General features: G+C 41.1%; 2 protein-coding genes across 2 annotated transcripts; one reads left to right on the top strand and one right to left on the bottom strand.

Moving 5' to 3' along the window:
- The first annotated feature begins 481 nt into the window (after positions 1–481).
- On the top strand, positions 482–4352 carry mpc1 (mitochondrial pyruvate carrier 1). Its single transcript, XM_082154323.1, has 4 exons — positions 482–689; positions 3217–3313; positions 3842–3974; positions 4077–4352. Exons 1-4 carry the CDS (start codon positions 615–617, stop codon positions 4099–4101), a joined length of 330 nt encoding a protein of 109 aa, XP_082010449.1. The 5' UTR covers positions 482–614; the 3' UTR covers positions 4102–4352.
- Positions 4353–4891: 539 nt separating this feature from the next.
- Positions 4892–19753, bottom strand: chs1 (chitin synthase 1). The gene is made up of 19 exons (XM_082154322.1): positions 19595–19753; positions 17950–18085; positions 16258–16443; positions 13624–14729; positions 13431–13529; positions 13092–13268; positions 12824–12971; positions 12668–12733; positions 12115–12349; positions 10815–11015; positions 10270–10554; positions 9491–9670; positions 8857–9397; positions 8630–8769; positions 8173–8528; positions 6346–6456; positions 6039–6256; positions 5861–5927; positions 4892–5386 (listed from the first exon to the last, which is right to left on the bottom strand). The coding sequence occupies exons 1-19, from the start codon at positions 19639–19641 to the stop codon at positions 5312–5314; spliced, it is 4374 nt and encodes a 1457-aa protein (XP_082010448.1). The 5' UTR covers positions 19642–19753; the 3' UTR covers positions 4892–5311.
- Between the last annotated feature and the right edge of the window lie 1280 nt (positions 19754–21033).

Here is a 21033-nt window from a genome sequence, read left to right as displayed (position 1 = left end):
ATTTACTCGGTATAACTACTTTATAAAACAAAAATTAAATGAGAGAGAATAAAAACACAGAGATATTTTGGTAACACTTTACAACAAGGTTCATTAGTTAATGTGTCAATCAACATGAACTAACCATGAGCAATACATTTGTTACTGTATTAGTTCATCTTTGTTAACATTAGTTGATCAAATCCAGCAGTTACTTATGAACATGAACGTTATTTATAGTTTATTATTAGTTCATGTTAACTAATGTTAACTAACAAACCTTATTGTAAAGTGTTACCGATATTTTTTTATTTAGTTACAGGGATACAGGTGATCTTTTTAAGTTATCTATACAAACGACGGTTATTTTAATAAAATGAATGTAATTGATGAACGTGACCAGGATTAACTGTTAAATTTGCTGATTTAACTTTATTATTTATACATTTGCGTGACTTTATATTTGACAGGAGTACATATTTACGCCGGAAATTGCGTCACTGCAGTATCTGCGCATGCGTGACTCTGTCCTCTAGTTCACAGCGGTTAGCTGCGGTAAAGCGCGCAGCAGTGTTTACTTTTACACGAACTGAATTCATATTCATATTCATCACTGTATAATTCGCTTGTTGACGATGGCAGGAACTCTGGCGCGTAAAGCCGTGGATCATCTCCGCAGTAAAGAGTTCAGAGAGTATCTCATGAGGTCAGTCACTGTGTTTCTCAATAGCGCTGAGGTAAATAATGTCGATGTTTGAACGGTTAATTATTGTTTAACGGTTAATTATGTTTGTTATTAAACCGGAATGCAGTGGAATGACTCGCAGCCTCACACACAGACGGTTGTTATGCTCATAATAAACAGAAAAGTGCAGTTTATCGTGTGAAGGACACGAGCTGCAGTTCCGCTGTGAGCCTCCAGGCGGCGCCAGATCCGCGTCATAACAACAGCAGTGCAGAGTCCAGCTGACACGAGGCTGATGCTCATGACGTCATGAGCACTCTATCATCTGTCAAGCTGTATTTCATTATAAACCGCGCAGGTCATTATTGCTGTCACACTCCGATCTCTGCATATTCACGCTGTTACTATATTTTCATTCCAGAGGGTTAACGCCCGGAATGCGTCTCTTTATCGACTGCTGATGTTACGACACAATAAAACTCTTACTGTTACTGTCTTCTGGTTATAGATCTGGACTAGGGTTGCTCTCTTTCTAAAGAGACACTCAGCAGAAGTGCAAGAACATGTATCATACAAAATAATTTGGACTCTAAAATTGCTAGAAAATCAAAGCCTTTCGTTGTAACCGAGTTGTGTTCCACATTCAAAGTTTTAAAGTTGCATTGTTCAATTTCAAAACAGTTTTCACAGGATATATTTTGAGTGTTTAAACTTTCGATTGACTAAGGGTGTGTTTACAAAAAACGTTAAAGCTTGTTGTCTGTTCGTTTACTCAACACTGGCGTTTTGTGGCCTGAGAACGCAAGCAGAACGGTGATGTCATGTGTATATATGGGGGAGTCTCCAGCTATAGGAGCACTTTTGGCACGGAGAGCTTATGGAGAATTCACTCTCTTAAAACACACTTAAAACAATCTTCCTAGCTTCTAACACAGTATAATAGTGGCCAGTTTCAGAATTCCATGTAATATTATTTTTTACCAGTTTTCCTGAAGAGCGCTTTCAAAGATGTCATTTCCACCACTTTTCAATTATGTATTTTATTACAATATAATATTGTAAAACTGATTATATAAGATTATGTATCAGTCAACAACATCAGTGGCTACCCAATAATGTAACAAAATAAATCGTAATACTTCAGGAACTTAATGCATTTTTATTTAAAGTTGCTAAATGCCACGAGGGATTTTTGCCTACAGCATTTCATATTTGTTCAGGTCTATGTTTATTATAAGTCACTCACACATATATTGTAAGTGATGAACTATTAATAGGCCTACTTGATTTAAAATACATTTAGATCCACATCATTGGTTATTCTTATTTTTTTTCTTAAAAACTGTAGTGGTGGAAATGACGGTTTATGGTGGAAAGAATGTTTCTGTTTATTTTTACTAATATTGCCAGTCCAAAATATTTTTAACCATGTATTTTATTATTTAACATAAATGAGTTGAACAGTATACCTAATAGTTTTAAAAATAATGATTACAAATGATATGCAAATGATATGAACCTGCTCAAAACATTCATATAAATATAGATAAATAAAAATAAATATAGAGTGTACTGGAATGGTGACGGATAAAGTTCTCAGTCTAAAAGCACAAATATGTCATGAGAACATGCCAATAGCACACAAACAGCATCCTGTCCAGAGCTACGCCTGTAACTTCTCAGAGGTGGAAATGACGGAGGTGTTCGTGCTTATTCTTGACACAGTGACGTCGCCACCTACTGGCCTGACATGTATAATACAGCCTTCTTAGTGATTTTCGCAGATCCGTGTGAACGGGATTGTTTTGACATCGTTGTCTCTGTTTTCAGTACGTTGTTGTCATGTAAACATACCCTAAAACAGAAGGCCATATAAAGCGGGACGTGGACAGTAAACAGGCTGAGTCATTCCCCAGTGGATTTACAGAGTTTTTCATCTTAGGGCACGTTTACTTCACAACGATGAACTAAAAACGGAAATGTTTTTCCTTTGCGTTTACAACAACATTGTCAAATCGATCCTGGTTCACACGGACCCGCGAGAGCGCCTAGAATCGCTGTGTTCTGCTGCCAGGCCAGTAGGGGGCGTCGAAACACTATACACTGAACATGTAACACGCGTGTGCATGACATCACCGTCTTCACAGATTTGCATTTTTGTTGTTTACATGGAGACAAAAACAATATCGTTTTCAAAAACTTGCACTTTGAAAACCATTTTTAAAAGTTTGCGTTTCCCAAAACGCTGTTGTCGTGGAAATGAACGGCCGAAACACATCGTTTTAAGGTGAAACCGCTGTTGTGTAAACGTTCCCTGAGTGAAAGTGTTACTGTAAAGCCAGTTCTTCTCTCTGTGCTTATCTTCAACAACCAGACACTTGATATTGTACATTACTGATCTTCTATGAATATGTTTTAACCTCTTGTTCCCGCCGGATCTGCTCTTCCCGTGGGATCGTCCCCTCAGCACGGTAAGTCCTCAGCGTTATGATATCTTCTTCTTCTTCTTCTTAATATTCTTATGATCATTACTGTATCTCCTGTCCCCTCAGCACTTCTGGGGTCCGGTGGCCAACTGGGGTTTGCCCATCGCTGCCATCAGTGACATGAAGAAGAGTCCCGAGATCATCAGTGGCCGGATGACCTTCGGTAAGAGCTGGACAATGTTCTGATGTTCTGATCCAGTCTGACCTCTGACCTGTAATGCTGCCTGACTCATGATCACACACTGTTTGCTCATTGGCCAGGAGAACTGAGACTGAGTCTGGTTTCTCACGAGGTGTTTTCCTCCATTCTGTTACTGATGGAGTTTTGGGTCCTTCACTGTCGCCTCCGGCTTTGGTCTCGCTTAGTTGGAGACATTAATCTGCCTCAGAGCGGCTGTATATATAAATTAACTAAATTAATATATTTTTTACAACAGAAATGAAGCATCACTGAACTTCCTTAAGCTGGACTGAGACGCTGTTTTCTTCTGGAAACAAACTCTATTGCATTATTCTCCTGTTATCTCTGTAGATCTGCTGTGAAACACACTGTTGTAAAAAGCGCTAGGCCTATATAATTAAAGTGACTTGACTAAGAGACGCCACAGTGTGCAACAGATAGGCTCTGTGAGGTCAAAGGTGAACTCTGGCTCTGTGAGGTCAAAGGTGAACTCTGGCTCTGTTTCTCCAGCTCTGACCTGCTACTCGCTGCTGTTCATGCGCTTCGCCTATAAGGTCCAGCCGAGGAACTGGCTTCTGTTCGCCTGCCACCTGACCAATGAGACGGCCCAGCTCATCCAGGGCAGCAGACTCATCCGATACAAGTACTGTTATCATCATCATCTAATGCTTACTGTAAATATATGACCTGTGTGTGTGTGGGTCAGTACTGGTGCAGTAATGCGCTGTGTGTTCCTCTTCCTCAGCATGGAGAAGAAGACGGCCAAATGAAGAGGTTTCAGAGGCTCCTTCCCCTCGGCCTCCTCAGATCAAACATCTCTTCTGGTTCATGCAAATAAATAATCATAGTTGATCCGTTTTATGCAGTTTTCTGTCTCTGTTACACAAGCCTTACAACACAGTCATGATGGTTATAGTTTGTATGTAATGTAGAAATATCTGATTAATTTATTTCCATTCATTATGAAATCAGTGTTTTAAAATTAATTATGGAGAAAATAAATAAAAAACTAATAATGCTGTTTTTGACTGACTATCCTTTCATCCATCCATCATCCATATCATTCTATATATCTATTGTTCTCTTTATTGTTCTGTCCATCCATATCTATCTATCCATCATCTATCTATGTCTAACTATATCTATCTAAATATGCATCCATCCATTCATATAATTCTATCTATCATCTAACTATCATTCTATCTTTATCATTCTATCCATCCATATCTATCAGTCTGTCTATCATTCTGTTCATATATCCATCCATCCGTATCATTCTGTCCATCTATCGTTCTATCTATCCATATATCCATCTGTGTCTGTCTGTCTATATAATCTATCCGTACCTCTGTCCATCCATCCTTCAAGAATAATGACTTAAATTTCAATCTGTTCTTCAAGCAAACTGATCAAAGGCCCTCAGAAGACTGATGTAATGTAATACACATGTTATGAAATGTTTACGGCGCGTTGATGTCACAGTGGAGATGTCCTGGATATCTTTAAATAAGTGTGTGTTCATGGAGGAAATGCACAGGTTTGGAACGACATGAGACTGAGTAAATAATGACAGAATCTTTATTAACCGGTTCCTTCAGAACTGCGGCTCAAACACACATGTGGCGTTCCTGAAGCCTGGGTAATACTGATGATCATATAACAAACTCATCTTGCATTGCATCACCATAAAAAGAGATATTTTTAATGAACAGTGTTTCCAGGGAATAGGCGTGTCCAGACCTATGTGTTACAGAACATTTCATATTTGACAAACTAATTCATTAACACAGACATAAACTACACAAATGATCAAAATGTAAAACATTCAAAGCATACATAGAAAACAGTGACTTTAATTCAGTACAAAAATCTACAGTAAACAAATCCTGCTCCTCTTTCAGCACGTGCTGTTAGTCCGGCTTCACTGATTCTTCATTCACTTCGACTGTAACTCACTATAGGAGTGAGAGAGTGATGGTTTCACAAGTCGTCGCCAGTGATGACGAGAGTACTCTGCATTTCATTCCCCAGGACAAACCCATCATCTTCATCCTCCTGTGAACAACAGAACCATTATAAAAGAGTGTACTTATCTCCAGTGTTAGGGTCACTCATTACACGTAACTTGAGTTACATAATCAGATTACTTTACTTTTACAAGTACAGGAACGCATTACTTTTAAGCGCCCTCTACTGTACATGCGTGGAACTGCATTTACTTCAGCCTTATTATTAAAATTTTGGTCTGAAAGGGTCTTTACATTTGCCCAAAAATAGAACTTATTGGTTTTTAAAAAAAATAAACAAGTCCAGCCCAGGTGAGAGAAAGTAACGTAACGCATTACTTTTCTTAAAAAGTAACTAAGTAACGCAATTAGTTACTTTTTAAGGGAGTAACGCAATATTGTAATGCATTACTTTTCTCAAAGTAGCTTTCCCCAACACTGCTCATCTCAGTTCAAATCCACATAAAAATACAGTCAGCTTAGTTGAATCATGGCTAAACGGCACTAAAGAGCGTTTACTCGCCTCATCCTTTTGCTTGTAGTTTTTCTCCGTGCCTCTGTACGAAACCACATGGATGAGGGTGTAAACCCTGCAATGGAAGACAACAGGGCTTCAATCTCAAATAATCAAGGTCCATATATCTATAATATTGGATTGGTTGTTCAGGTGCCGGTGTGACAGTGCGAGACGAGTGTTGTACCTGTGGTAGAGCATCGCCAGGAACTGAACGATGAGCAGAAGGGCAAACGACAGCAGAAACATCAAACTCAGCGGCTCCACCCTCATGGGGTCTGGTGCCAGCGTGTTGTTTGGATAGTACTTAGGGATCTCGATGCTCAGGACATCACCGCCAATGGCCTGGAGGATGAACGTCGCTACAACCCATAGGACGTTAATTATGAAGTACAAAAACACTGCCTGCACACACACAGAAAGAGAGAATAGTTCACATTTAGCATATGAAGGTACGGGCCTTGAAAGATGAGCTGTTAATTTGCCAACCTTACCTTGTTTCGTAGAGACTTCAGCTCCCTTGTCACTTCGTCGAGATGAGCTTTGTCATCTTGAATGGGCTTGAGGTAACGCTCTAGTAGTTTATTCCAGAAATCGGTTTCATCCTGGAAACACAAGGGAAACACTTTTCTTTTCTTCATATGAAATTGTAGCACAAGCAAATTCATTACCAATAATGATATGGCTCAATTTACAAGTCGATCAGTTAATTTAGCCAAATGCATTGACCGTTCACTTGACGACAAGATGAAGATGGACTTGATAAACCATTGAAGCTTCACACTACATGATTCTTAAGAAAAAAAGAAAAAAAAACGGGGTAAAAAACGAATAACTCCTGAGACAACTCGTTGTTCCCAAGTCATATTAAATATTTGTATAAAATGAACGAATCATTCATGATCGACCCATTTCTTCTGTTCAGACGCGAGTAAAAACAGGAACACACTGGAGAGCCGCTTTATAGTAGAAACTGAAGCTGTAATTCTGACTGAAAGAGACACTGACACTGTTTTTCATGTTTAATACTGTAAAGCTGCTGCTTTAAATCAATCTATTGTATAAAGTGCTGTATGAGTAAACGTGACGTGACTGTAGATCTGAATCTCAGAGCTGGAACCAACATCTCCACATCACTATGATCAGATGCTTTCTCAACTGCTGTTTTCTCATTGTTATTGTGTGTTTATTCTGTTACTGAGAGGAAAGAGCAGCTCATGTTTACTCATGCATCTAAATGTGGGCGGAGTCAAGATGTTCGCTAACAGAAATGTGGGCGGAGTCATGATGTTCGCTAAATAATTGTGGGCGGAGTCATGATGTTCGTTAACAGAATTGTGGGCGGAGTCATGTTCGCAACATAATTGTGGGCGGAGTCATGATGTTTGCTAACATAATTGTGGGCGGGGTCATGATGTTCGCAACATAATTGTGGGCGAGTCATGATGTTCGCTACATAATTGTGGGCGGAGTCATGATGTTCGCTAACAGAATTGTGGGCGGAGTCATTATGTTCGTTAACAGATTTGTGGGCGGAGTCATGATGTTCGCAACAGAATTGTGGGCGGAGTCATGATGTTCGTTAACAGAATTGTGGGCGGAGTCATGATGTTCGCAACATAATTGTGGGCGAGTCATGATGTTTACTACAGAATTTTGGGGGCGGAGTCATGATGTTTGCTAAAAGAATTATGAGCAGAGTCATGATGTTCACTACAGAATTATGAGCGGAGTCATGATGTTCGCAACAGAATTGTGGGCGGAGTCATGATGTTCGTTAACAGAATTGTGGGCGGAGTCATGATGTTCGCTACATACTTGTGGGCAGAGTCATGACGTTTACTACAGAATTTTGGGGGCGGAGTCATGATGTTTGCTAAAAAAATTATAAGCAGAGTCATGATGTTCACTACAGAATTATGAGAGGAGTCATAATGTTCGCTAACAGAATTGTGGGCGGAGTCATGATGTTCGTTAACAGAATTGTGGGCGGAGTCATGATGTTCGCAACAGAATTGTGGGCGAGTCATGATGTTCGCTACATGTGGGCGGAGTCATGACGTTTACTACAGAATTTTGGGGGCGGAGTCATGATGTTTGCTAAAAGAATTATGAGCGGAGTCATAATGTTCGCTAACATAATTGTTGGTGGAGTCATGATGTTTGCTAACAGAATTGTGGGCGGAGTCATGATGTTTTGCTAACAGTGTAATCGCTGCAAAGGTATTTAAAGCTTATTTTTACTCCTGAGCGAAGAGAAAAGAATAACTTCGCTGTGAGTATATCAGGGCCTTAAATCTTAACCATTCACAAAACCTTACCTCAGACAGTTTCTCAACCTGTGGCGCCACAAGCGTTCTCTCGATCCCCCTCTTGACGCGACGCTCCAGTCTCTGCGCTCCGTTCTCGATGCGGTTGGACTTTACGATGCGCCGGGCGGCTTCATTCAGGGCGTATTGCAGTTCCTCCAGCTGAGTCTCGGTCAGCACATCCTCCGGACCCACTTTATCCCTCAGCTCATCATTCAGGGTGTCGGTGAGAATCGACACCAGTTCCTCACACAGATCCTCCTGGTTCTTGTTCCTCAGCGTGTATCTGATCTGCTCCTGAAGGTTTCTCTTCAGATTTGCATAGGTCAGTTTCTTCAGGAACTCTCTCTTCACGGGCTCCACCCAATCTGTCCATTGGAATAAGAATTTGTAATAATAGTTCAATGCACAGACCAACTTTACACTCATGAAACCACGTGTTCTAGAGAAGGGAGATGTCATCTCTTACCACTCTCAGGCACAACTTCCTTCGGCTCCAAATTATTGTAATCAGAATCATAATCGTCATCATCGTCGTCCTCATCGTCTGTGTAGTCTGTGTCATCGTTAAAGTGGTCCACTTTCTTCTCAATGCTTTTGGAACTCCCACTGTATTTGGAGAGACCATTTGTAAACCAATAAGAACTTTTCTTCAGCATTGCAATTGTAATCCAAACACATTTTCATATTCTTTACCTTCTCTCAGAGTCCGTGTCTTTTTCCTTGTTGTCCTTGTTGAGGTTCTCTTTGGATTTGTCCTTCTTATGGCTCATTTCCTGGTCGTAGTCCAGAATGTGTTTGTTGGCCTCTAAAAGGCTCGGTTCTTCAATGGCGCTCTGAGCCGGCGGCTCGATGGGCTCGGGTTTGGCAGCTTGTGTTGGATTGACGGCTTGCTGCATTTGTTGAAGCAGTAGATTTTCGGTCTCTTGAGTGACTTGGATTTTCACATCCCAGCAGCACATTTTGCAGTCGCGATTGCACACGACACCCACTTGCTTTTTCTGCTCCTTGCCCTTGCTGGTTTCTCGAGTTCCCCAAGATACAATGTGCATGTTGACTAGGGAGTATATGGTGAGGAGGAGATAGCCACTGGGAATGCAGATGAAGTACATCAGACCGTAGATGATCAGAGTGCTCTCTTGAGGGTGAAGAATGGCTGTCACCACGTACATAATCGCACCGGACACCAGGAAGAGTCCAGTAGGAGTTATAAATGTTTGTTGTATAACCATGTCACCTAAAAAGAGAAGTCCAATGAGGTGGAATGTCACAAAGCACATTTTCAACACAATTCAAATGCACAGAAAAAACGTCAATTAACTATAATTACCAATAATGGAAAAGAAGGACGCAGTCATCAGGAAGGCATATATGACACTCAGAACGGCAGCAATCATGATTTGGAAGTTGGGTTTGGCCAAAAAACATATGATCATGTAAATTGTTGGAGGTATAACCGCAATTATTATGGAAAGAGTGCCTGAAAGTTTAAACACGAATTGGAATGCTCCTAAAATGGAAAAAGAGAAAATTAGCAGACTTTGTACTCACTTTTCATACTTTTATATATTCGCAGAAACATTTTCCATATGCGTATCATTCACTCCTGCTCCTGGAGAGTCACCTGGAGAATTCAGCTCCAACCCCAGTTAAACACACCTGAACCTGCTAATCAAGGTCTCACAAGGCAGACTAGAAACGTCCAGCAGGTGTTTTGAGGCGAGTTGAAGAAAAACTCTTCTCCAGGACCGAGTTTGGACACGCCTATCATAGAATCTTGATGATTCTTTATGTATTTTTAAAGTTACTTTGCTGGGGGTAAAAAAACAGGTCATACCAGCCTAAGAAGGTCAGATGGTTAACCAGCTCAACCAAGTTTCTACCAGATTAGGTAATACACCAACCCTTTACAGGTTGACCAAATGTTCTACTACATGGTTCCTCAAATCCAGGCCTGGAGGGTCAGAGTTTAGCTCAAACCATGATCAAATACTGATGCAATTTTCTATTAACTCGGAAGACCTTGACTAACTTGTTCAGGTGTATTTGATCAGGGTTGGATCCCTGAAATCCCTTTCCTTGTTTTTCACCAAGTCTTTGAAAATGTACCTGCAATCATGAGGGTAACAGATGCAGGGCCCAGGATGGAGGAAGCCACGGTGAAAATCTGATACAAGATGTAGAGCATGGATATGGAGGTGTTCCTCTTGACCGTTTCTCTCCCGCTGTGGAGCAGATCGAGAGTGTTGGCCAGTGTCGAAGGACCCCATCGACGTCTCTGGTTGTAAAACTCTTTGAACTCTTGAGGAGAGTTGGTGTAAGCATCGGAGGCGGCGTTATACTCCACACGCCAGCCCTGCTGCAGGAGAAGAGTGCACAGCCAACGGTCCTCACCTAAACGTGAGCGGTGGAGTAAGATGATGAGCTGGCAGGACTTAAAGGAAGCTGACTGTACACATTCACACAGAATGATCTGAACAGAAGAACCATATGCAATAAGCCTGGCTAATTGTCTATTACACTGGGCTGCGTTTCCAAAAAGCATCGCAAGCGTAAGTTGATCGAAGAACAATTGCCACCAATGGTCTTTATAATGGGGGGGGCCATTTTTTTAGGCCATTCATTCCCCCCCAAACCCACAGGTAGGGATTTACCTTGATCGTACTGCACATACTCAGAGGCTCGGGTGGCTTTGGTGGTGTATCGTTTAAGGACGTTGTCGTCCATCAGCGCAGATCCTCTGAACAGACTGAAACAGCCGGGACTGCACAGGACCGACCCAAACACGTGCTCTGCTGTCTTCTGGAGCCAGTGACCCACTGCATACTCGAACTTCTGATACCACACCATAGGGCCTGAAACATCACATTCACAGAGCCGAAGAGCATGAATCGCTGCTTTGAACAGTGGAGTGTAGTGTGTGCATAACTGCTTTTGAGCAGTTTGTTTCTCCAGGCACGTCTTTCTGATAGCTGAGCAATGTTATCGCATTGTAAATGGTGATTGTCAAGTTTTGTTAAGATTAGCTATCTTTTCGATGGATCTTCCCAGCATGTGTGGTGTGGTGCGACGTTTATATAAAACTGCAATAATTCCCGGAAAGGGTCAATGGACTTTGTATATTGATCAGTGTTTGAATTGCAGGTCAATAAAAGGGCACGTCATTATCTGCTATATAATCCACCGCTGCTGCTGCTTTCATCCTTTATTCCATAAGCAGTCTTTTGTCAGTTCTATGTAACACTGTTATGTAATTCAAAGATGTGTTTTAACATATTACTTTCCCGATAAGCAAAGCTTTTTCCAAAAGATGATAATAACTGTTCAGATAATTCTGTTTTTTTGATTTTCTCTCTGAACACTTACTCCCCCAAGTGTTCAGAGAGAAAATTTAAAAAAACTGAATTATCTGTTTATTATCAGCGGTACGGACGTCACAGTTTGGTGCATACAGTCAGACGACGAATACAGCCAGTCACAGGCGATCCACATGACAGTCCGGAGGGAGGGAGGGAGGGAGGGAGGGGGCGCGGTAATGCAATGCTGTTAGCTAACCGCTACGACAGGAAAAAGAGCAGAAGAACAAAAGATGATCTACACACCAACCCAAAACAAGAGTTCAGATGCATGCAAGAGCTTGCTAGTAGCCTATACGCTGACTTTCGATTTTGTTTCGCAGGCTACGCACATCACGTTAATGAATCTAAAATCAAAATTTAAATCAATGAGTTTGAAATCAATAAGTTTTAAATCAGTTTGAATCAAACCAATAAGTTAGAAAACAGAGTTCACTACTGTCTGTTCAAAATAAATAAAAGAAACCTAGCATTGGGGATTTGTTGCTTTTCCTGTTGTACCGAACTCGTATCGAACCGTGACCCCAGACCCGAAGTACGCACCGAACCGTGACTTCTGTGTACCGCTATGCCCTTATTGAACACGGATGATTTTTACCCATTCCAGTGGGGTGGATCCGTCCGCACGCTGCACCCACGGTGTCATACATTCTCAGACGGTCGACCAGCAGTATCAGAGCGCCGGGCTGGAAATCTGTGTCTCCATCCAAAGCCATGATATACGTGTTGTCATCAGATATATGCTTCCTCTTGCTATCATTATCATGAGTAGGTAGTAAATAAGTCTCACTATCTAATGATATGAGACTGGCACGGCATGGGTTGTTCTGTCTCTGTAAGGACACAGTGTCAAAAAAACATAAAGTTATCTTCAGCCGTATGTGGTTACTGGGTGGTTTTGACATGGATGCTCAAGTCAAAAGAGTTCGTCCTTGTGTCTCTGGTCTCTAGATATGGCTTGTGTTCTTCAATGCAAGTGTGCGAGACCTTTTAACGTAAATCTAATCAGCTGTACGGTTTATGCATGCGGCACAGACAGTTTAGGGTTAGGCGTTTGTTTGAATCATTAAACCAACTTATGAGCAATAGAGTAATAGTGAAGCTTGACTTATCAAACATCACCAGTGACTGAACGATCAATGAAAACTTACTGTTATTTTCTGAGGGTTTTTGACATAGTATCCTTTCCAACCAAGCAGGTAATACAGGTACATGATCTGAAAATGCACACGTGTTCAGTCAGGTTCAGGTAAGCATTCAAAGACTGAATTATTCTTCATACTAAGGAATAAGGCTTTGACGTTCACCTGTGACCATCTCTTTTTATTTCGAATCAGAGCTTTGTCCTTCAGGTGGAAATAAAGCATGTTTCCCTCCGGCATGACGAACACAAGACGACCACCGTACGGTGTTTCAATGATAGAAACCTCATCGGGCTCCTTATTTGTAAACACCCTTGAAGGCAAAAAACAGGGAAATTTGGTTTACAGTTGGTTGTGAAATATCAATAACATCAATCTGCCCAAATGAGTCACATACCATAAGCTGATAATGGATAGGAAAACTTTGCCTTACCTGTACACCTCCATGACAACACTTATAAGATCGGACACATATGAGTTGACAAGCTTTTTCTCAATGCCAGTTTCTTTGTCTTTATCCATCATGAAGGCATCGTCGACATAAATATGGCACTCAAAGTCAAAGACATCCTTGTGTTCCTCCTTTGGATCTCCTCTGTATCTGTCCAATCTGAAACCAACAAACAAGGGATGTGAATAAAGAACAGCAGCCGGCATCTCGAAAGTTAAGAAAAGCCTTAGTGATAATATATACCAAGGACCAACTAGGTTTTTCTTAAGGGGGTTCGAGCTGTAATACATTTCCATTGCTCATCCATCACAGTATAAATACCTGAACATTGAGGTCAAGATTTTCAGCATCTCGTCATATGTTTCATGCCACATTGTTGCACAAAGGTAAATGACACAGTTTTCCACTTCAATGTCACTACTGCATGACAGAAGGAAACAGATTGACTCGATTAATGCACTTGTACTGTATTATGTGTATCGCATATATCATGATTTTGTCTGAGTGTTTGTACCTCTCCTTGTTTGCCGTACGAATGACTTTCATTTTGGTGTTCAGCAGCATAGAGAGGTCAATGAAGGCGGATTCATACAGGCGACGTACGAAAAGCTGAGAGGTGCGTTCAATTCTCTGCACTTTTATTTTCCACACGTAATACGTGCATGCGATGAGCCCGAGCCACATGCACACCCCCTCCAGCGCCAGCATGGAGAAAGGCCACATGGCGTATGGATTGTTGAGTGACGTTCTGCAGATGCTATAGGAAATCTCCAGAATTACGACCGGGGTGGTATTGACGTCCTTGATATTTTCAAGTTCATAGCAAAATGGCCAGAACGGAGAGGAAATGGTTTGTGTATAATTGTCACTGCTAGTAATCATGGCCATGGTAGTTGCAACTGCAGGTGGATGGACTAGATGTTCAGCTTGCGTCAAGAAAAGTATAATGCCCAGGATTAGTGTTACTGGACCGATTAATGACACCGGCAGGGCAAAACCATATCTCACAGCGTGGATCTTGCAGGCCACGACTCCAAACCAGTGGCACGCAGCAGAGCAGAACGCCTGCAGGAAAAACAGCCCGACGCCTATCTCTACCGTGCCTTTACTGGCTTTGGTGTACGCATCCCAGTCGATGGGATTGTCAGCAATCAGGCAGAAATACAGAAAGTACACCCCCAGAGTCACGACTATTCGAAGCAGGCTGGTGAACAGATACACAGAGTCTCTGAAAGAGTCCAGTTCCTTGAGCATCTCCTGAATGTTAGTGCTGGCCTGAAAAGGGTTCTCCCACCAGTTCAGAGAAACCAACACCGAGGCAAAAATCGCAAAGCCGACATACACGTAACAATCATCTATTTGTCCAATGGTGTGTGTGGATTGTCTCACGTAGTAGTCGATCCCCAGAAGAGTGTAACCGCTGAGCACTAGGATGAGGGAGCATATGGGGTAGATGATCATCCAGTTTCTTGTCTGCAAGCGGAAGGCGATCTGGAGCAAGGATGAAAGGATGCAGATCCCTCCAGGGATGCAGAGGTTTGTGAGGATATCAAGCTTAGGCATCACAATGAGCACCAGCACTGCCGTCCCGACCGCCACCAGACTCTCAATCCCACACATCTGCAGAAGCATTAACAGCACATTTCAGCTTCCAGTGCACTCAAGGTATACATATCATCAGATCATGCATGTTTGAGCTACAGCGACTACTCTTCTGCCGTCACGTCATCATTGTTATCTAATAGCATGAGCATGTCCTTCACTAAAGATCATCTGGTATGTCTAACCTGCAGGAACATCCAAATAAAATCAGCTTTTGATGGTCGCTGGTTTTGCATAGCTGCTCATTCTTGGTTTGTAGTTGGTCCAAGCTGGTCTATGTGGTTGATTAGCTGGATCTACTGAGGCCTTGGTGCATAAACTTGTTCAACTGGGATAGAGAATGAAGACCACCTTGGCAATTGTATAGATTAGAATGGTCGACTAGTAGATAAGGGGCCCTATTTTAACGATCTGAAACACAAATATCAAACGCGAAACGCAAGTAACTTTGTGGGCGGGTCTCGGGCGCTGTTGCTATTATACCGGCGGGATAAATGACTCTCCGACGCAAATCTAAAATGTGTTGGTCTGAAGGAGCTTCATTACTCATAGGTGTGGTTTGGGCGTAACGTGAAATAAACCAATCAGAGCGACATCTCACATTCCCTTTAAGAGCAGGTGCGCTTGTTCCATGGCGGCTTGCTATTATAACGGCGGATTTGCCAGACGCACACCAGGAGCGGTTCACAGCCGAGGAGACCGACGTTCTCGTCAGGGCCGTAAAACACAGAGAAGTGACATTGGGGATGGAGAAACACACCCAAATCAGCTTCGGTTAAACAGGCGCATAATAATTTGGGTAAATGTGTAAGCTAGATTTATGCCCATTTTTTCACATCTTCATGGACACGACAATGATTTCCCTCGTGTGTTAATATTTTTCCTTGTAATAATGTATGATTTTCAAAAATGAAAACTGCTGCGTCTGTGTTGTAGATGAGAGAATCAAAGTGTATGTGCGTTGTGCACACGCTACATTATGGCCAAGCATGCACCCTCAAAATAGCATCTGAATAACATGCGCAACGCGGCACTGACTTTAGACTAGGTTTTTCCTGGTCAGTGGCGGAATTGCGCCGGAACACGCCTCCTCTTTGTGCTGAACCGCCCCCGGGAGCGCAAGTTCATTCCCTAATTTACCGGCGTGCGTCTGTGGAGGTATATGGAGATGTGCCTTTGATTTTACTCACACCCACTTTCACCAAGCTGTTTCACGTTTGATTTGGATTTGACGGAAAGCTGGGATATCTGAGAGAGTACATTTTTCCATCTACGTATATCAATTAGTTTCATGCATGCAAACCAATTTGTGGGTCTTGTTCATGATCACATAGACAGCAAAAAAGTCTAGGCATTTTTAACTCAAGAAACCCCTTAGGAACCGCGTCTGAACGGTGTCTGATGAACACGCACCTGCATAATTATACAGCGCTTTCTCAAGGTGGGCTAGTGGTTAGTGAACCATTGGACTTATTCATTACTTTTCGTACAAAATTTGCCATAAAAGTATTTGAAGTTCATGTCATTTTGCATCACGTCAACTCACGATTCCCAGTATCTTTGTCTTAGGGGCCACATAGCTCTTGAAGACACACTTCCACATAGACTTCAGGAACATCAGGAAGTTCGGCATCACCAGGACACACATCAACAGCAGCGTGTACAACTGCTGATCCACTTTGTTCCTCAAAGACTTTGGACTGGACAGAGTGGTCAGAACCAGCAGAGAGCCCTGCGATACAGATGAATAGCCTTGACATTAATGCACTGGACCACAACACACAGAATCATCTGTGAACCTGACACATGTTAATATGAATCATTCCTATCATGTTGTGTGATCATTAAAATGTCAGCAACTGCAATGAGAAACAAATTATACTTTGTTTTTGGTCACACTTTAAATTGCTAACATTAACTCTTTCCCTGCCATTGACGGAATTTTCCGGCTATCCATGTTTTCACTGTTATACTGTAGGGGGCGCTATTACACATCTACTGAAAGAGTGCAGAATCTCCTGATCAAAACACAGGTGAAGAAGAAGCAGAAACGAGTTGCTGACACACGTGTAATTTAACACGATCATCAAACATTAAACAGCATATAAATCAAATCTGCCTAATGTTACTGAATGAACTGTTGAACCCAAGACGAGCTGCAGGACTGTGAAGCTCTGAGCTGTTGATGGACTCGATCCATCTGTGTTTTAATCATTGCTCTGAATCTGATCCAGATAGTGTAGTCTTTGACAAAAATTTGATTTTCTCAACTTTTTGTTCAAAATATTGCTTTTTTTTATGAAACCTACCGACATTCAAGTGTTGATAAAAAAAAAATTATGCATGAAGCTAGAATAAAACATGTTTTTGTGTTTAAAAGCAGAGGCTCTGTTCTGTCTTTTGATATATTGCATGTTCAGATATTCATACAACAAAATATTCTGGGGGCCAAAACATTTTTGTGAAAATGGTCAAAAACCCTGGCTGTGGCTGGTGACTTTTTTCAAGAATGCTGGCAGGGAAAGAGTTAAATATCAACAAGACTATGTATTTAATTCCCACATTTAATGCTAATGAGTTTAATGCATGGTTGGGTTTAGGATCCAGGGTTAGGATTAGGATTATAGGGGTGAGAGTTAAGTTTTAGGTTAAGGTTAGGTGTAAAGTTAACAGTGTAACTACAAATTAGTAAAAATAAATGCAAGTTCTTTAAATGTTTTTACAAGGCACAAACATGTATGCACACAATAAGTAAATTGTATCCAATGGTTAAGCAGTTAAGGACAGCTAATATAAAGTGTGAACTCATTATTTCAAGAATAATGCTTTGAATAGTCATTTTAAAACTGTACACATTGTTTGAGATCTGCTTTCCCTTCATGGCCCGTGCACTGTTAAGATTTCCTTTCACATTGGGTTATATTGTATGTTTTTAACACTGGTTTACATGGTGTTTTCCCAATCTGTTTTCAGCAAGTCTTTCCTGGTCATTGATCTTTTAAGATCTTTCTCAGAACTATAAATATGATCACAATAACTCAACAATAAAATATCTCAATAACTCAACGATTCTGTGCATGCAAACCATAATCGTAAGCATGACGTGTCCAGATGTTCGTGCGAGGGTGAATCCCAGTGAATGTACTCGTCACCATGGAGATGGCGATCAGTAAACAGGGATGGGTGGGACTGCTGTTATCCTCTATAAATGTTTATGGTCATAACAGTTATGATTCACCTTGCTTACGACGCCGCTGACCAGCACCAGCAAGGCCACGATAACAGCCACCAGGTTCTGCAGGATTCGGAAGCATGTTCTCTTCTTCTCTTTCTCGGCTCCGATCGGGTTCAGCTGGAACGGGTCCCAGGTGTCTCTGTGCAGACGATAGAAGACAACCATCAGACAGAGGAACTCGTGAGAGGATGGCAACTGTGCTTACATGCAAACACAATGCATTTCTTCAGTTCAGTCACCTGAAATGTGCTTTATGGGAGTAAAAAGTGTTTTTTTCCCCAAAATCTGTTACCTTTAAGGGTAACACTGGGGCAAAATCTTTAAAATGACATCTTTGAACCTTATTTACCCCTAAAAGGTTCATAGTACCCTAATGGATTGCTACTCTGGTAGCTAATTTGCACCTTTTATACATTTTGTATCTTTAATATTTTTAATACAGTATGTAGTAAACATCATATGCAATAAGGCTCCTGAAGCTTGTGAAATACAGTCACTTCACAGCATTTTGTGCCTAACAACATACAGTAGGCCTACATTCAGTTTATGAAACGACCTCTCATAATAATGTTTTGCCACACTTGCCAATGGCTGGTAACTTATGAAAATTTACCGGACATGATTTTTTTTTTGACAACCATGAAAAATAGATTATTAAACATTATTAAAGTTACAAAAGTTATTCAGTCAAGAGCAGTGAGGGATTTTCTCTTTGTCTTTTGTTGTTTGATTAACATCTAAAACACAGCCAACAGCGGGTTTATTAGGCTACCATCACTTTAAGAGCGAATATAGCATATATATATATTTTGGGGTGCCGATTTTGGGGTGCCGGGAAAAAAATCTATTCATATATGAACCGCGATTCTATCTTCTACCGATTTGTATCGATTCACAAATTTAAAAAAAATCGTTTTTCTAAAGTGTTGCACTTCTTTAACTTCGCAGTACTACTTAAAGTTACTTAAAGTTATTGACGTTAATCACAATATGCCGCGAACAAAGACTCGATGCGGCGCTCGCGCCAGACGGACACACACATCATGCGATCGCGAACTCAGTTCTTTCACAGCTTACACACACAATCATGTCAAAATGCACTTCGTGTGGAGTATTCAATGTAAACAGAGTCTGTTCTACCCGAACGATGTTTTATAATATTGGGTTGACCCTAATGGGAAGAGAAACGAAACGCCAAAAACTACGGCAGTCAAGTAAGAAAAGTAACACAAAACAGTAAACTACAATAAACATCTATAAACATATCGAATCGAAATTTGATTCAAATCGATTCTTTATATATGTTTATAGAATCGTGAGGTACCAAAAGATTCCCACCCCTAATAAAGCCTATATATATTTAGGCCTACACAGTAGGCTAGTCAACATTTAAGGGACATGAAAGGTTTTTATCTACTTCAAAAGTTGACAACTGTATATAATAATAATAATAAAAAAATGAAATCCGTCAATGAAAATAATAAATATTATACTTCAGCTGTTGTGAATTATACTTCACATCTCCATTACAATGCTTTGTATTTAAGAATAATTCAACTTCTTTCACCTCAGTAATGAAATGAAAGCATTGAGCTGTGCTCTTAAACTCAGGATTGATTGTATTGATTGTTGATGGCGAGTGTTTTACCTGTGTCGCCCTTCTCTCTTTTGTCTCCTCTGTTTCAGTTCCTCCATCTCTGAGCTCTGTCTCTCTCACTCCATTCACCAGCGCAGAGTAATGGACACTCACTGATGGACAGAAGACTTAAATCTCACTGTGAGTAATGCCTGCAATCTCAACCCGCTCACGGTTATAAAAGAGTCCAAAGATCTGCGAGCTTCATCCTTATTACAGCCCTGATCGGAAAACATATTTATGACCTGGACCAAAGTACAGTCACACGCTTAACATCATCATAATATTACATGAGACTCTTAATGCTTTGAATAATGGATAAATATTGACGGGAAGGATCTAATTAATCAGCCGTTTCTCAGTCGCTTCATGTGTCTTTGGAAACGATCATTACAAAACAGCATTTATCAGGAACCGGATTTACACACACACACACACACACACACACACACACACACACACACACACACACACACACACACACACACACACACACATCTGGAATTTAATATGGAAAATACCATAATGACTACTGAATAATAGACTGAATCCTCATTGAAGACTCTGTCTTGATTTATCTCATACACACATGGACTCAGCCGAATCCAAGGGTGGAGAAGATGAGCTGGGTTTTGTAACTAATACAATCTGACGCACGACACTTTATCACACAGCAAACAGATAAAGATGTCCTCTGACAAACACACAGCTGTATATTTACATCAGTTATATAATAATCATGATATCTCAGCTGTGTGTCTCCTGTGTGATACTAACATTATTAGTCCTGATGGAGAGTTGGGATCAGGAACGCTGGGGTAAATCACGGATGAGCGTCAGATGACTGTGTGTGTGTGTGTGTGTGTGTGTGTGTGTGTGTGTGTGTGTGTGTGTGTGTGTGTGTGTGTGTGTGTGTGTGTGTGTGACTCTCCTCCACCCTGAAACTGAAGGATGAATAAAGCCAGAACTTCCTGGATGTTGGTGTTCAGTCCCAGATCAGCTGATTCTCCTTCTTCCTGAATGCCAGAGAAGAACCGTATGTGGTTCCATGAGGAACCTTTCAGTGATCAGCTCTTAAAATAACCTTTTTTTTCATAGTATTTAAAAAATCTAAAGAACCTTTTGAGCAACGGAAAGAATTGGATGTTAAAGGGGATATATCATGAAAATCTTGACTTTTCCTGTGTGTCAGTGCTATAATCGGGTCCCCGGTGCTTCTACCAACCCAGAAAACATGAAAAGTGAAACTCAGTAACTTTGTTTGTCTTTCTCTGTAGTCAGTACTCAGTAGTCTTTCTCTGCAAGCATGTCAAAACCAATCAGATTTCGCTCTCCTTCTGACGAGGATCTTATTATAATATTACCGGCCCTTAAATCTGCACGTTTACACACACCAGCCGACATTTGGTTTGACCAGTGACCAGTTCTAACGCAATGGCAGAAGATCAAGA

The sequence above is a fragment of the Leuciscus leuciscus genome (assembly GCF_965113295.1).
Source record: "Leuciscus leuciscus genome assembly, chromosome: 22".
Classification (NCBI taxonomy): domain Eukaryota; kingdom Metazoa; phylum Chordata; class Actinopteri; order Cypriniformes; family Leuciscidae; genus Leuciscus; species Leuciscus leuciscus.
Note: the sequence above shows the minus strand (reverse complement) of the source record. Positions and strands in the feature narration are given on the sequence as shown.